This window comes from Lactuca virosa, chromosome 7 (genome assembly GCF_052849685.1).
Source record: "Lactuca virosa cultivar CGN04683 chromosome 7, Lactuca_virosa_CGN04683_v6, whole genome shotgun sequence".
Classification (NCBI taxonomy): Eukaryota; Viridiplantae; Streptophyta; class Magnoliopsida; order Asterales; family Asteraceae; genus Lactuca; species Lactuca virosa.
In genome coordinates, this window is record NC_136432.1 from 187,040,352 (window position 1) to 187,058,276 (window position 17,925).

The window sequence follows — 17,925 nt, forward strand, 5'->3', positions numbered from 1 at the left end:
CATGAAGTAAAACTTTGTGTCTTCTTATCTCTTTTTCCCCAATCTTAATCTTGAAATCCTAACAATCTAATATAAATCCATGAAATATATATACTCTAAATCAACTAATTAATATACCATAAGTTACAAAAACTCTTGAGTTATAATACAATTATAAAAAGCTTTTTTGATATGTAGTAATCAGATGATAAGTTGAAAACTTGTAAGTTTCAAATGAATATGATTAAAGTATTTTGTCATCTTCTCTTGTTACTGGACCTCTAGACAATTATCTTTTTCTCGTGGCGGCAATAGTGGTGGACGTGGCAGACTTGGTGACAGAGGAAACCGCGACAGAAGGAACGGTGGAGGAGTTGGCTAGAATGAAGGACACTCCAGTTCTGGATTTGGTCCTGTTGGTTAACCTGCAACTTTTGGTTAGTGGGGTATCGGTGGTACCCACTCGCCGACTCCATGGGCTTGTCTTCATCTCCTCAACATACTGGTCAGCACCCGTTGCCTCCCATCACCAATCAGTGACCCAACAACCCTCCTAGCCTATCACATCTTCGTAGCCTCGTTAATTTAGGCCGAGCCAACTTCCTCATCAGGCTTATGCATCTTCGACTCAACAACAACCCACTCCTCCTTGGCTTGGTTTGGTTCACTTGCTTCATCTTAACAACAATGTCAGTCCACTGCTCTCAAGTAATTATTTAATTTTATGTCGTTAAATAACCCAAGCAATAACAATTGGTACATGGATATTGGGCCACAACTCACCTTCACGCAAAAGCAAGCATTCTTAAAATCTTTAGTGATCACATGTATTATTCTTCTGTATTAGTCGATGATGGATCTATAATTATTGTAGGTAATATGGTCAATACTACCCTTTCTTTTTCTAATCTATATCATCCTCTTTCATTGAAGAATGTCATCATTACTCTCAATATAATTAAAAACCATATTTATGTGCGTCACCTTATTAATGACAATTCATGTAGCATTAAATTTAATCATTTTGTTTTTTCTATGAAGAATCTTCAAACCAAACAAACCCTCTTGCAATGTAACAATACATGAGATCTCTACTTGGAGAATGTCCATCTCATTATGAAATCGATATACACATCTCCGAATTCGATGACCATAAAGTTTCATTAGGATGATGAATGTCCATCTCATTAATGCCAAAAACTCCCTCCATATCATATGTATGGACAAAATATGCATTATCGGACTCTGACTCTTCACAAGTATTATCATCCCTATCAATCGACTCATCATCGTTAGTTTCATCTTCTTCTTTATCTTTGAAAGTAGGGAACCATCCAGCCACTTCTTTAACTCTAACAATGAACCAAGTTTCATCAATATACATATGTAATTCTTCATAAATAAACCCTTTCTTGTCTGCCTCTATACTCAAACTGTTGGTGAACAAATTGACCCCAAGATCATTATCCATGTAGATAATAAAATCCCATTTATTGGCAATGGACCGAAAATTCTTCTTAATCTAAGAACGGATAGGTAACCCTTCATTATTAATCCACATCAAACTTTCTTTAGAAAAAAAAATCATGAGACCAAGAGTCAGTTTCTTAAACCATGATTTGACAACCTTGTTTTGAGAAAAATTATAACAAGCACAATTTGTGGAAAATTCGAACATTACCTACATTTATCTAATATATTGAAGTTCAACATCAAGGAAACCTTTACTTTGCACATATTTAAGAGCACATGCAAAGTAGTAAATTCTTGTACACATCCAAATAACACCTTGTTAACTTCACCATCTTCAACAATAAAATCCAGAACCTTAAGATGAATCGGTCCAACACCCGGTTTAACAACAACTGACTTGATATGACCACCCACCACATCCGACTCATAAGAGTGCTTCCTAAGATGTTCATAAAAAGGTTTAGGGTTTTCCACATTCGGCTTCACAACCAGTCTCTTTCATTTCAAAACCAATTTAGGTTAATGACAACAACCCTATCTGTCCTTCGAAATTTAGCTACAGATGCAAAAAGTTTATAATTACCAATCCAAATTGTGCAAAGGTTTTTAATGAGTGCTTCCTCATCCATAACATGAATAAAATTTTACAAAACCAAATTTTTTCTCTATATTGACAACTTCTTGGAAATAAAGACATCAAAAACAACCCCAAACTTTTCACATAATCGTCTCATAGCCATGTAAATTATAATCAATGTTATTTGGAAAATTCGTTACGTAGACATTTGTAGAAAATCTGCTTACTCCTCGGTGAGTGAAACATTGTGTATAGCCAATACGATCGATCACGATACCTTTCTCCTGTTGTGGTGCAATTCGATCGAACACATTTTTTTTCTCCTACCAACAACCCACCACTGCACCATTAAACCCTAAAAACAAAACTGTTACCTGATAAAATACACAAGAAAAGATAATGGAGATGAAGATCTAATCAAGTCCTAGGAACAACATTGATCAATGAGATTATTGGCTGTCATATATAAATGTGACAACCGTCAAATTTCGGTCAAGTCAAAGTCAAACAAAGTCAACAAGTCAAACCGGTCAACTCCATTAACCCTTGTATGTTAAGGTTTACGTTGTACAATTCGCTATTTTAATGAGAAAACATCATTTGGAAAATTCATGTGTTTGATTTTCCTTAGCCTTAACAGTGCTAAACAACGAACCAAAGCGATAAAACACTATTGCACAATTATCGGGGGCTGTGTAAGACTCTTAAACATGGCTTAACGGGGTTTACAAATATGACAATTGTAAAAATCTCATCATATTTACTATTTACTATTTACTATTTACTACCTACTATTTACTATTTACGTTTTAAAAATTACTATTATTAGCCAATTAGTATTAACCATCTTCTAGAAACATTTGTCATGATTACATCATGAATATGCCATATACACTAACTAGTTATATGGAGAATGTCAACATTTAACACTTATTATTAAAGAATTATATATGAATAGTAATTCTTACTAGTATAAATACAAGGCTTAAGTCACTCATTTTCTACACCATTCTCTCTCAATTTCAAGACTTCCAAGGTTAATCATCAAGCTTTCTTCCACTCTTGGTTCTCGATTCGTCAAGGCATCTTCTAAGTGTTTTTGAGTTGAACACTTCTCTTCTCCAACATCCATCCTCTAAGAACACATAAGGTGAGTTCATACCCCTACATTTACATGTTTTTCTTAAGTTTTAAGGGGGGAATACAAGTAAAATCATCAAGAACACAATTAAACTTTTTCTATCAGATTACATCAGAAAAGATGAACTTCGATCACAGACTGTTTTGGTCAACTTAAATATTTTAGTTTTCAAAACTGTTCCAGGTGCAAGTAGTTCAAACTCTTAGCTTTAAAATGGCTACTTGCACATCTCCATATGATATTTCTACAATTTATGGTGATTTTTACAAAACTGCCTATCATTTCAGAGGCAAACCCGGACCAGTCTGTGATTATGAACATTTTCACCTCTGTTAGAGATCACTAAAAATCATGATAAAATTTACGAACAAACTAGACTCATATTCCAAACTCTCAGAATTTGCGGATTTGGATTTAGAGCTTTGATGATTTTTCTATAAATTTTCTAAGAACAGTAACAGAAACTGTATTCAACGAAAAGTTGCTGTCAATTTCATTTCACCTTGTAACATGTTGAGCAAGGTGTATATCTTTATGTGATTATATGTTATTGCAATATATGACATTTTATCTTAATATTTAGACACACATCAGTTTACAAATGGATTTGGACATATAAAATATAAAGAATAACAAGTGATTATAATCAAAGTACAACCGATACATTCAAACATTTAATAAACTATTTTGAATATAGTTTGCATACATTACTACGTACTACCCTTGGTTGATAAACTATAATAGGTATAGTTTATGATACATTACATAACACATACATTTAAAAAGGGTACATTTATACAAAGGATATTTTCATTAAGCAAGGTACGGCCATACGGTACCAAGTTTTCATAACACGTAATTCCGTTAATGACTTTGTGAGACATTTACTTCAAATTACCATTAAGTCCTGTATTGTAACCAGAGTCTCCTTGAGGGAGAGCATGATAGTTGTGTATAGATCTATATTGGGTTTGACAAACCCACACCTAAACTGCATGCAACAGTTAGACCGATAGGTCTGGGGTGACAAATGTCATAACATTTCCGACGTCTGAAGAACGTCGTTTTAGGCAACCTTGGTCATAGTATGGTTATAATAAACTCACATAAAGTATTAATAAACATTGGAATTTACGGGAACTTCATTAAAATTTAACGAGTTTATGTCGATTTAAACTTACATTATTTATTATAAGTAAGAAAAGTTACTTATACATTTCGGTCTTTGGATTTAAGACTACATTTACACATTAAGGAAAATATTGGATTTTCTGGAACGAACACTACTTTTACAAGAAAAGGCTTTAATAAACTCACATAATGTATTAATGAATATTGGAATTTATGAACTCACCAACCTTTGTGTTGACACTTTTTCAAACAACTTGTATTCTCAGGAAATCATTAAACAGGTAACCAAGTGCTTTTGAGGATGGGACGCTAAGGCGTCTACTATTTCATATTTTGTCAACATATTGTAATTGATTCGTAAACATGTAATTCATACAATGATGTAACTTTTTCAATTATATATATGTTGGTTGTGTTTGCTTGAATTACTATTACAATTGTTGTTATGATACTATACATGAAGTCATCCACCCCCGGACGTTTCCGCCATCCTTGGTTTGGGGGTGTGACAGATTGGTATCAGAGCACAGTTTATAGTGAATTAAGTATATCAAACCACATAAGATATACAAACTATAAACACAATTGGGACTAATAGTCTCTGATTTGTGCATTTTTCAAATAAATATACTTTTAGAAAATAAACGATTTTCTTGATTAAAGTATACATACATACATTACATGCTCGCATGGTATCATAACTTGCGAAAACATAAAGCAAAAGAAGAAGAGTTGAACATTTTGAGTATGCCTTAGTATATGTGGATTAAGTCGGGGAAGGATATAGCCTGATCAACTATATCTGTCCGGGAATTGACTTGCATATACCGGGGGATGGTCAGGATGGGCAACAAATCTAACAAACCTAATAACACACTACAAAGGATACTTTAAGAACTCAAAACTAAACATTTACAAATACTATAGGAGTATTTTGTGTTACTATAATAAATTATCTGAGAATTAAATAGGTCTTTATTTATAGATCAATAGCTGCTAAGTGGATGCGCTAAGGTCATATGTAACTAAGATGCTATAGACTTAGAATTTATGTATCTTTGTTTCACTTCCTATCCTTGTTTGGTTGTGGTCTTGGAGTTAGGGTCATCTATTCGAAGGACTATTATATCTTAATCACATATGACTGGTATGCACTTTGCAACTAATGAAGTAACCGATAAAGATCTTTTTAAAACAAAAATATATTAATTATGTCCCGACTAAATTAGTATGTGTGAAACTTTTACAAACGGTCATATACTTGGAAACAAGAAGCTGCTTTCCAAATGTTAAAACAAGCCCTATGCAGAGCACCGATCTTGTCTCTCCCAGAGGGAACCGAAGACTTCGTAGTGTACTGTGATGCTTCGAATCAAGGCCTCGGATGTGTGCTCATGCAGAGAGGGAAGGTTATCGCGTATGCATCAAGACAGCTTAAGACGCACGAGGTTAATTATACTACGCACGACCTGGAATTAGGAGCAGTAGTATTCGCTTTAAAGATCTGGAGACACTACCTCTACGGCACGAAATGCACTATCTTCACTGATCACAAAAGTCTTCAGCATATCCTCAATCAGAAAGAGCTCAACATGCGACAGAGGAGATGGGTAGAGTTGCTGAATGACTACGAGTGCGAAATTCGTTATCATCCGGGCAAGGCCAATGTAGTGGCCGATGCTCTAAGCAGGAAGGAGTACTCGGGCCGCCGAGTAAAATCCTTAACAATGACAATCCATTCCCACCTGACCATACAAATCAAGGAAGCTCAACTGGAAGCTTTGAAACCAGAAAAGGTGGCAAGAGAGACATTAAGGGGAATGGATAAAAACTTAGAAGTCAAGGATGATGGAGCACGTTATATCATGAACTAGATTTGGACACCGAAATTCGGTGGACTCCGAGACGTCGTCAAGAATGAAGCACACAAGACTCGATACTCCATCCATACCGGGTCGGATAAGATGTATCTAGACCTCAAGAAATTATACTGGTGGCCGAACATGAAAGCTGAGATTGCTACCTATGTGAGCAAGTGCCTGACTTGCGCCAATGTCAAAATCGAATACCAGAAACCATCCGGGCTATTACAACAGCCGGATATACCTGAGTGGAAGTGGGAACGAATAACCATGGACTTCATAACCAAGCTGCCTAAGACATCGGGCGGGCTTGACACCATATGGGTAATCGTAGACAGATTGACCAAATCAGCACACTTCCTACCAATAAAAGAAACCGACAAGATGGAGAAGCTGACTAGAACGTACATCAAAGAGATTGTACGACTCCATGGTGTGCCGATATCCATTATCTCCGATAGAGATAGTAGATTTACCTCACGGTTTTGGCAGTCTCTACAAAAATCCTTGGGAACTAGGCTTGACATGAGTACGGCCTACCACCCACAAACTGACGGACAGAGCGAACGAACCATTCAAACGTTGGAAGACATGTTAAGAGCTTGTGTGATAGACTTCGGTAAAGCATGGGATAACCATCTACCGCTTATCGAATTCTCCTACAATAACAGCTATCATACTAGCATCAAAGTCGCTCCATTCGAAGCTCTTTACGGTCGCAAATGCAGATCACCCTGTGTTGGGCTGAGGTGGGGGATACATAGCTAGCTAGAGGGCAAGTCTCTAATAGCACCCTCACTGGCCCTGAAATCATAAGGGAAACCACAGAAAAGATCGTTCAAATTCGAGAAAGACTGAAAGCGTCTCGCGATCGGCAAAAGAGTTACGCAGACAAACGACGCAAACCCTTGGAATTCCAGGTGGGTGATCGTGTACTACTAAAAGTTTCCCCTTGGAAAGGAATGATACGATTCGGCAAACGCGGGAAACTAAATCCAAGGTACATCGGGCCATTCGAAATCCTTGCTAGGATTGGGCCAGTAGCATACAAACTTCGATTACCTCAGGAACTAGACAAAGTACATCCCACATTTCACGTGTCGAACCTAAAGAAGTGTTTGTCTGATGAGACACTCGTAATACCACTCGACGAAATCGAAGTTAACGAAAATCTCCACTTCGTGGAGGAACCAGTCGAAATCATGGATCGGGAAATCAAACGAACGAAACAAAGTTGTATTCCCATCGTGAAGGTCCGTTGGAACGCTAAACGAGGACCCGAATTCACCTGGGAACACGAGGATCAGATGAAACAAAAGTATCCACTTCTCTTCCCGAACTCTTGAAGTCCCAGTCAAAAATGCAAATTTCGGGACGAAATTTCTTCTAACGGGGGGATAATGTGACAACCGTCAAATTTCGGTCAAGTCAAAGTCAAACAAAGTCAACAAGTCAAACCGGTCAACTCCATTAACCCTTGTATGTTAAGGTTTACGTTGTACAATTCGCTATTTTAATGAGAAAACATCATTTGGAAAATTCATGTGTTTGATTTTCCTTAGCCTTAACAGTGCTAAACAACGAACCAAAGCGATAAAACACTATTGCACAATTATCGGGGGCTGTGTAAGACTCTTAAACATGGCTTAACGGGGTTTACAAATATGACAATTGTAAAAATCTCATCATATTTACTATTTACTATTTACTACCTACTATTTACTATTTACGTTTTAAAAATTACTATTATTAGCCAATTAGTATTAACCATCTTCTAGAAACATTTGTCATGATTACATCATGAATATGCCATATACACTAACTAGTTATATGGAGAATATCAACATTTAACACTTATTATTAAAGAATTATATATGAATAGTAATTCTTACTAGTATAAATACAAGGCTTAAGTCACTCATTTTCTACACCATTCTCTCTCAATTTCAAGACTTCCAAGGTTAATCATCAAGCTTTCTTCCACTCTTGGTTCTCGATTCGTCAAGGCATCTTCTAAGTGTTTTTGAGTTGAACACTTCTCTTCTCCAACATCCATCCTCTAAGAACACATAAGGTGAGTTCATACCCCTACATTTACATGTTTTTCTTAAGTTTTAAGGGGGGAATACAAGTAAAATCATCAAGAACACAATTAAACTTTTTCTATCAGATTACATCAGAAAAGATGAACTTCGATCACAGACTGTTTTGGTCAACTTAAATATTTTAGTTTTCAAAACTGTTCCAGGTGCAAGTAGTTCAAACTCTTAGCTTTAAAATGGCTACTTGCACATCTCCATATGATATTTCTACAATTTATGGTGATTTTTACAAAACTGCCTATCATTTCAGAGGCAAACCCGGACCAGTCTGTGATTATGAACATTTTCACCTCTGTTAGAGATCACTAAAAATCATGATAAAATTTACGAACAAACTAGACTCATATTCCAAACTCTCAGAATTTGCGGATTTGGATTTAGAGCTTTGATGATTTTTCTATAAATTTTCTAAGAACAGTAACAGAAACTGTATTCAACGAAAAGTTGCTGTCAATTTCATTTCACCTTGTAACATGTTGAGCAAGGTGTATATCTTTATGTGATTATATGTTATTGCAATATATGACATTTTATCTTAATATTTAGACACACATCAGTTTACAAATGGATTTGGACATATAAAATATAAAGAATAACAAGTGATTATAATCAAAGTACAACCGATACATTCAAACATTTAATAAACTATTTTGAATATAGTTTGCATACATTACTACGTACTACCCTTGGTTGATAAACTATAATAGGTATAGTTTATGATACATTACATAACACATACATTTAAAAAGGGTACATTTATACAAAGGATATTTTCATTAAGCAAGGTACGGCCATACGGTACCAAGTTTTCATAACACGTAATTCCGTTAATGACTTTGTGAGACATTTACTTCAAATTACCATTAAGTCCTGTATTGTAACCAGAGTCTCCTTGAGGGAGAGCGTGATAGTTGTGTATAGATCTATATTGGGTTTGACAAACCCACACCTAAACTGCATGCAACAGTTAGACCGATAGGTCTGGGGTGACAAATGTCATAACATTTCCGACGCCTGAAGAACGTCGTTTTAGGCAACCTTGGTCATAGTATGGTTATAATAAACTCACATAAAGTATTAATAAACATTGGAATTTACGGGAACTTCATTAAAATTTAACGAGTTTATGTCGATTTAAACTTACATTATTTATTATAAGTAAGAAAAGTTACTTATACATTTCGGTCTTTGGATTTAAGACTACATTTACACATTAAGGAAAATATTGGATTTTCTGGAACGAACACTACTTTTACAAGAAAAGGCTTTAATAAACTCACATAATGTATTAATGAATATTGGAATTTATGAACTCACCAACCTTTGTGTTGACACTTTTTCAAACAACTTGTATTCTCAGGAAATCATTAAACAGGTAACCAAGTGCTTTTGAGGATGGGACGCTAAGGCGTCTACTATTTCATATTTTGTCAACATATTGTAATTGATTCGTAAACATGTAATTCATACAATGATGTAACTTTTTCAATTATATATATGTTGGTTGTGTTTGCTTGAATTACTATTACAATTGTTGTTATGATACTATACATGAAGTCATCCACCCCCGGACGTTTCCGCTATCTTTGGTTTGGGGGTGTGACAATAAATCTTTGACAAAACTTCAAAAATGGTCACTGTGGTTTCCGAAAATCTGAAGTTTAGTCCTTAATTTACAAAAACCTCACGGATCGTCCCTGTGGTTTCAAAACTTTTAACATATGGTCCTTTTCGCTTACTCCGTTACCAGTTAGCCGTTAAGTAAGGGGTATTTTTGTCATTTCACTACCCAGGGACCATTTATGAGGTTTTATATTACTTTTTTTAAATAAATAAATAAATAAATAAAATTTAATATGCAAGGGGACCCACCCTCTCTTTCTCTCTCTCTCTCTCTCTCTCTCTCAAGAACTTACGATTCCACACAGTGACACCACCTTCCACCATAAAACCACCACTGCCATCACCTCCTTCTCCACCGGAAACCACAACCCAGCCACCCATCTTCCATCCCGTTTGATCACTCAAACCCACCCTCAAACACCACCACTTACTGCCTTTCATTCACGTTTTTTTACTGCCCTTCCCCTTTTCCTTCACTACCGAGAAACACCACCACCCCCAAGGGTGGTGTTGCTGTTGTTGTAACCACTGAGAACCACCGTATTTCTCCCTCTCTTGCCACTGATCGGAGCAAGCTGTCAGAAACCACCCAACACCACCTTCCCTCGTCACTCTCTCTCGTATCTCACTTCACTGGTGAAGAGGACCACCACAGCCGACGGTGGCAACCTCTTCGCCTCCTCCTGTCATAACCCACCACCACCAGACCTCCCGGAATCGTTGCTGCTTTCCCTTTTGTTTCCTCCCACCGTGTGCTGCCGGATAAAAAAGAGACGAGGCAGTCGGAGCCGCCGTTACCACCACCGTCACCCTCCTCCATCGCCGACCCACTCCATTGCCTTCATCGCTGTTGAAAGTCCGACCACCACCATTTTGCTGCCACTGTGAGTAAATCGGTCACCACCACTTTTGTTTTTTTAGTCGATTGTTTCCCTTGTTCGTAAGTCAGCTGAGATCGAAGGAACAAATGGGTATCGTCTCCCATAATCGTAACCTGTAAGTCAGGCAGAAGACAGTACTGTTCAAACTTGAAGGAACAAATGAGTATCGTCTTCTAATGGTCTTCGAATCCCTCAAGCTTCTGTTGGGTTCGATGATCAACCAACTACTGTTGCAGTTGTTTGCTTGCAGACAATAGGGAAGCAGGGGGATTTTTTTTCTGGAGGAAGAAGAAGAATGGAGAAGAAGATAGAAAGGGGAGGAGACGAACTAAGAGAGAGAAAGAGAGAGAAAGAGAGAGAGAGAGAGAGAGAGAGATGGTCCCCTTGCATATTAAATTTTATTTATTTAAAAAAAAGTAATACAAAACCTCATAAATGGTCACTGGGTAGTGAAATAACAAAAATGCCCCTTAACGGCTAACTGGTAATGGAGTTAGCGAAAATGACCATATGTTAAAAGTTTTGAAACCACAGGGACGATCCGTGAGGTTTTTGTAAATTAATGACTAAACTTCAGATTTTCGGAAACCACAGGGACCATTTTTGAAGTTTTGTCTAAATCTTTTATATTATGAAACTTTTTTTATTTTAATATTTTGGTTGTTAAATAATATTTATATTAAAAAATTAAAAAATTTAATATTAAGTGTTGAAAAATAAAGAGTGGTATAATTGAGACTAAATGAGACATAAATTGATTGGGCATTGACCATTCCTATAGACTAAGGCTACAACAAATTTGCAACAAGGCAACAAATAATTGTGAGTGAAGTGAATCTAGGAAAGTAGGAACTAGGAAGTAGTAGTACGGCCCAGGGTCGATTGTCGATTGTCGAATGTGGTTTGGTCCCAAAGATTCGGGTCAAAATGGGTCCATCTTCTTTAACCAATCAAATACAACCAAAGCTAAGGTGGGTGCGCATCACACACACCTGCGCACTTTTACTCTCTCCTTTATTAAATTAATAAATACTTAGCTTAAAACTTTTACTCCCTTTATTATATAAAAAAATAAAAATATATCACATTACACATATATTATTTATTTATTTATATTTTATTAATATTTTAAACCTTACATTTTTTGTGGTCGGCTATTTGACGGAATCTCCGATTTCTTCCTCCGCCGTTATAATGTAATTCGACAGTTGCCTATTTTATTGCCCTTTAATTATGCATCTATTCGAAACCCTAATCCTAAATTTCAGTATATAAATATAGTTAAATACTCACCCTTTTTATATGTGTATATATATTTAAAGTTGAAGTTTTTGATTTTTTATTTTTCACTTTCAAGATTTACAACAAAGTTAGCGTCTTTCATTTATCCGAGATCTGAAGCAAACTGGGCACGAATCCACCGACTGATTTGAGATCTTGGTACTGTTCAATTGCTTCTGGATGCGGATCTAGGTAAGTTTTACTTCAGTTTTCTGCTTAGATACTGTGTATGTAAAAGTAAATAAATCGTTTTTAGGGTTTTCAATCTCTCCCAATTCCATATTTTTCTTCATTTCAGATGCGATCTTAGCGTTTACTTCAAAATTATGTTCGCATTTTCGTCTGTTTTCATCTGTTTGTGAGTTTTGAGTTTGGACTACTATCAAATTCAGTCCAAGTTGAAATCTTGTTGACGAGTATGAACTTTCCCAAAATGGCAATTGCATTTCATTTGGGGGAAATTAGTTGGGAATTCGGTAATTAACCTTATTACAACCTTTGTATTTCAGTTTACGCTTAGATTGAAAATTGAAGCTTCAATATATCATTTCTCTTCATTACTAGATCGAAATATCCCAATTGTTACTTATTACATGTTTCGCGAATGTAATGCGATCTTAATCTACAAACTTTTTATCTTTTTTTGCCGGATTTTCATTCTTTCATCATCTTTCGAGTTATTCTCTTGCAGATATGTAGATTTCCTGTAAGCAAGCACACAGAGTTCGTCATTTTCAGATGGGATCAAACATAGAAGAAGCTCTTATAGCAAAAGAGAACGCAGAAAAGCTATTCACAGTAAAAGACTTCACAGGTGCCAAACACTACGCCTTAAAAGCTCAAGCAATATGCCCACAACTCGAGGGCATCTCCCAAATGGTCGCTACTTTTGAAATATACGCAGCAACTGTCACAAAAATAAACGGTGAAATCGATTTATACTCAGTTCTTGGATTACACCCTTCTTCAGACAAATCATCACTCAAGAAACAATACAAGAAAATGGCTGTTCTTCTTCACCCTGATAAGAACAAAACCATGGGAGCAGATGAAGCTTTCAAACTCGTTTCAGAAGCATGGAGTGTTCTTTCTGATAACACAAAAAGAAACCTGTACGATGTCAGAAGAAATAAACACTTAACCACTTCAGCTTCAAGACTTGACACATTCTGGACAGTTTGCACTTCATGTCGTGTCCAATATGAATATTTAAGAAAATACGTGAATAAAAGACTTTCATGTAAGAATTGTCGTGGGGTTTTTGTAGCTGTTGAAACAGGAGCTGCCCCTGTGACTTATTGCCCTTGGTCTTACACAACATCTGAAAATGGATATGGAAATCATTCTTCGTATAATGATTATAATCCTCCTCCTCCTCCTCCTACTTATATACAAAATTCATCAGTGTCTTTTTCAGGAGATGGGTCCTCAGGGTTTCATTCAGAATACACCAAAAATCTGTCCTTTCAATGGAATATGTCCTCTGGCGCGTTGACTAGTCAAGATCCCAATCTTGTTCATAAACCAAACGGAAGGGCAAAATCGTCCACAAAGTCAAATCATTTAAATCATTCGAATTGTGAAATCCCGGTTGTTAGGCTTGGAAGGCCTCCGAAAAAGAGAAAGACGGAAGACATGACACAAAATGTCAATACAAACGGTGAAAAAATGTTATATAAAACGGATGCTGACGTGGCGTTGAGTAACGGGTATGTTAGTCATCATGTCAATTTTGCCCCTCCTCCGGTTGTTGATGCAAGAAAGTTGTTGATTGACAAGGCAAGAAAGGTGATTCGGTTAAAGTTAGAAGAAATGAAATCGGCTTCAAAAACAATCAAGACCCTGAAGAAATCCCCAATGCCAATAACAGTCCCTGATCCAGATTTCCATGATTTTGACATGGATAGATCTGAAGAAGTGTTTAAACCCAAACAAATTTGGGCAATATACGATGAAGAAGATGGAATGCCACGTCTTTATTGTTTAATTCGCCAGGTCATCTCTTTAAAACCCTTTCAGCTTTACATAAGTTACTTAAACTCAAGAACCGATTCCGAATTCGGATCCGTGAAATGGATCGAATCGGGTTTCACAAAATCATGCGGAAGCTTCCGGGTGTTTCATTCAGACATAGTTGACCAAGTCAACATCTTTTCTCATCTTTTGGGGCGTGAAAAAGCGGGGAGAGGTGGGTGTGTGAAGATCTACCCGAAAAGTGGTGACATTTGGGCAGTGTATAGAAATTGGTCAGTTAATTGGAATAGAAAGACACCAAAAGAAGTGAGACATCAATATGAAATGGTGGAAGTTGTAGAGGATTATTCAGAAGAGCTTGGAGTTTGTGTGACTAATTTGGTTAAGTTAAAAGGTTATAAAACTGTTTATCAAAGGGATTTAATGAATGGAAGCTTCTGGATTCCAAGAAAAGAGATGTTGAGATTCAGTCATCAAGTTCCTTCGTGTTTGCTTAGAGGTCAAGCTTTGAATTTGCCAGATGGGTGTTGGGATCTTGACCCTGCTGCAACTCCTGAAGAGCTTCTAAGAGCTGCCATGGAAGCTGAACAACAACAAGAACAAGAACAAGAAGAAGATGAAAAGGTTGAAGATATTGATAAGATTCATAGTGTTGTATAAATTTAAACACACATAGTGATGATGTGTGTGAGAATTTTTACTTTAGGTAGATGGATGGAATGATCATGGAGGGGGATTTAAAAAAAAAAAAAATCCGCGGCTGTTTAATGCTCAAATTTGTTTTAGAGGGTTTATGTGTTGGTTTTGAGCTCTACTTGTTTTAGAGAATTTTTACGTTAATGCTATATTGTTAGTTACATATTAACGTTAATGGTGGTTTGAATTTGTTGTTATGTTTGTGCTTAATCTTCAAGTTGTGTTTTGATATATCCAAGTTTCCAAGAATCTTGGTCTCATGAATGAGGGCTTTCATCAAAGTTTAATTTTTTTTTTTTTTGTTATAAATTGAAGTTTTTTTATGGGTGGGGAGGATGAACATACCTTCATAGAGACTTGTTATTACATGAAAAGGGGGAAAAAGAAGCCAAAAAAGATGAAGAAAGTAAGAAAAAAAAAGGAATTTGAATAAAGTAGCCCATTAAAGCAGAGATCAGAAAGAACATAAGTGGTCTCTTTACACTTTCACATGATTCTCAACAAATGAAGATTAAAGAAATTTACAATCTGCATATAATACAAACATATTCAACTCCTTTTACGGATAAAGAAAAAGAGAATATGCAAGAAAAACAGTGATAGTGGATCCATTCTTTTCTTCTTCCATAAGGAATTGAGAGTATAGTAGATAAATAATTGGGCTAATAACAAATAACAAAAAATAGAAAGGTAATATATTATAAAATAATTATCTTTTTAACTTTTATCATAAAATAACTAATTCAGAAACATTTTTCTTTCATGAATTTGCTTTCTTGATATATTTTTCAAAAATATTTTTTTGAAGAAAATGACATAAACAACACAATTTCGAAACTAACAAAATTTCGAAACTTTGTCGGTCAAAACTCAAAACCGACAAAAACTTATTCTGAACAAAAAAAATTTCGAAATTATATATGGTATTTTGAAACTTTGAGAGTTTCAAAACAACTTTGTTAGAAAAAGCATTTTGACTATGAAATTACAGGTTTGAAACTTTCAAAGTTTCAAAACAGTTTCGAATTTAGTGGTCATTTTAACGATTAACAAAAGGATAGATATGTTGTCAAATGTAATTAACAATATTGATTATTTCCGTGATCAATGGAGATCAAGGTTCTAAATGGCGTGAGGTGTGACGTGACAGCAAAACCAAGCCTCAAGCTTAACGAGCCATAGCGAACCATGACGTTTTTCAATACGTGATGTAAAGCGGCGATTTTGTATTAATTTATAATTATATTACCACATAAATATAACTTTATATTAAATATAACAACTTTTTAGAAGTGTTATATCAATAACTAATAACAAAAAATTAACAAAAAACACAATACTTGTATCCCCGATTAGAAAATACATAACAAAGAGCAAAAAAACGTTTCTCAAACGAAAAAACACGTGTCATAACGCGTCATGGCACGCCATATCACGCCTTGCAACACAACACGCCTAACAACAATGTTATGAGGCTTTTCGTAACGGTAAAGTCACACCTCACGCCATGGTACGCCTTGGCGTGTGCCATGACGCACCTTTTAGATAACTGATGGAGATATAAGTAGTAGCACTCCAAAACAGACTATTCCAAAAAAATGATAAATTAATAGGCTAATAATAAAAATAACAAAAGGTAGAAAGGTAATATTACAAAGGGATATATATGCAGAAAAGGACAACCAATTATACATGTACATGCAGAAAAGCTCTTATATTATTTTAATGTTCAGAAAAACCTTTATATTATTATTTACGTTTCAAATAAAACTAAACTGCAAAATTCTATATTTTATTGATTGAGTGCGAAAACATGTCAAAACTTATATTTTTTCCGATTACTTTTTCTCGATTGTGCTCTCCATATGAAACTATACGATTTTTTTCTCCTTAACTATTTGTTTTTTTTTATCATAATTAAGTCTTAGTAAAAAACAAAAATATATGCAACACCATATTTGTAGTTGTCAGTTTCTTTTGAAAACCGTATTTTGGTCCTTTTCAAATGATAGCTATTACTATAAGGGTTTTTTACACATAAAAATAATATAAGGTTTTTATGTATACACATATATAATTAATTGTGTTTTTCTACATATATCCCTATTACAAAATGACAAAATTTTCTAACTTTTATCACAAAATAAACAATCCAAACATATTTTTCTTTCATGAAAGTGCTTTTTCAATATATTTTTCACGATTTTTGTTTTCAAGAAAATGACAAACATTTCAATTTCGAAACTAATAATATTTCGAAACCTTGTCGGTCAACTTGACACAAACTTATTCTCAATAAAATGATATTTGAAATTGTAAATAGCATTTCGAAACTTCCAGAGATTCGAAACAACTTTGTATAAAAAACAGTTTTACTTCAAAATTATAGGTTCTAGACTTTCAAAGTTTCAAAACAGTTCTGAATTTGTTGGTTATTTTAACAATTTACAAAAAAAAAAAAATTGCTATGTTATCAGATAATTAACACTATTGATCCTTTCGTGATCAATTGAGAATTAAACACCCCAAAAGAGACTATTCCAAAAAAAATAAAAAAAAATCAGCCCCATGCATCCACCAAATCATCCCTACATGTGTGTGGGGGCCGAGATTCCACAACAATGACTTTCTGCACATTAGAGTACTATCACATCATATTTAGTAACCCTTTCCCACTTTTTTTTTTCTTTTTCTTTTTTTTTTGTTGTATATACATGCCATGCCATGCATGATGCATACTGCATACATAATAAGTGGTTAATGGGGTCTTTAGTGGGCATGGGAACACCATTGTAAGTAAAGAGGGACCCTTATGCTAGAGGCAAAAGTGTCTGTTGTCTGTTTCAAATCGCCTTCCATAGGTCTGTTCATTTCAATCCACAAACAAAAACTTAGTTTTTACGCAGATGACTTGACACTTTGTCTTCTTGTTTCCCTTTTCGTTCTGGTCATTTGCCCCTATCTCTTTTATGAGGAGCTAGACAAACTTAAAATCTTGAAAATAACAGATCCATGATTCAAAGTCAATTTGTCATCTTCTTCACGAATATTTTCTACCCCCTACCCCCTACGCCACTGCTGTTGTGGGGCCTATGTATATGCTCTTAAAGGTCGATCTACTCCACCAATGGTAGAGTCGGTATAGAGTATAGACTGTACTTTTTGTTGGTTTAGGGTTTGTGTTAATTAATTGTATGAAAGATGA

General features: G+C 35.3%; 1 protein-coding gene across 2 annotated transcripts; it reads left to right on the plus strand.

The window, feature by feature from the left end:
- Nucleotides 1-11,994: 11,994 nt before the first annotated feature.
- Nucleotides 11,995-14,950, plus strand: LOC145124700 (uncharacterized). 2 transcript variants are annotated; one of them, XM_079060143.1, is made up of 3 exons: nt 11,995-12,242; nt 12,349-12,526; nt 12,742-14,950. In XM_079060143.1, the coding sequence occupies exon 3, from the start codon at nt 12,789-12,791 to the stop codon at nt 14,682-14,684; it is 1,896 nt and encodes a 631-aa protein (XP_078916269.1). In that variant the 5' UTR covers nt 11,995-12,242; nt 12,349-12,526; nt 12,742-12,788; the 3' UTR covers nt 14,685-14,950. The 2 variants fall into 2 exon arrangements, with proteins under 2 accessions (XP_078916269.1, XP_078916268.1); XM_079060142.1 differs by lacking the exon at nt 12,349-12,526 and having other exon boundaries at nt 11,996-12,242.
- Nucleotides 14,951-17,925: the final 2,975 nt, after the last annotated feature.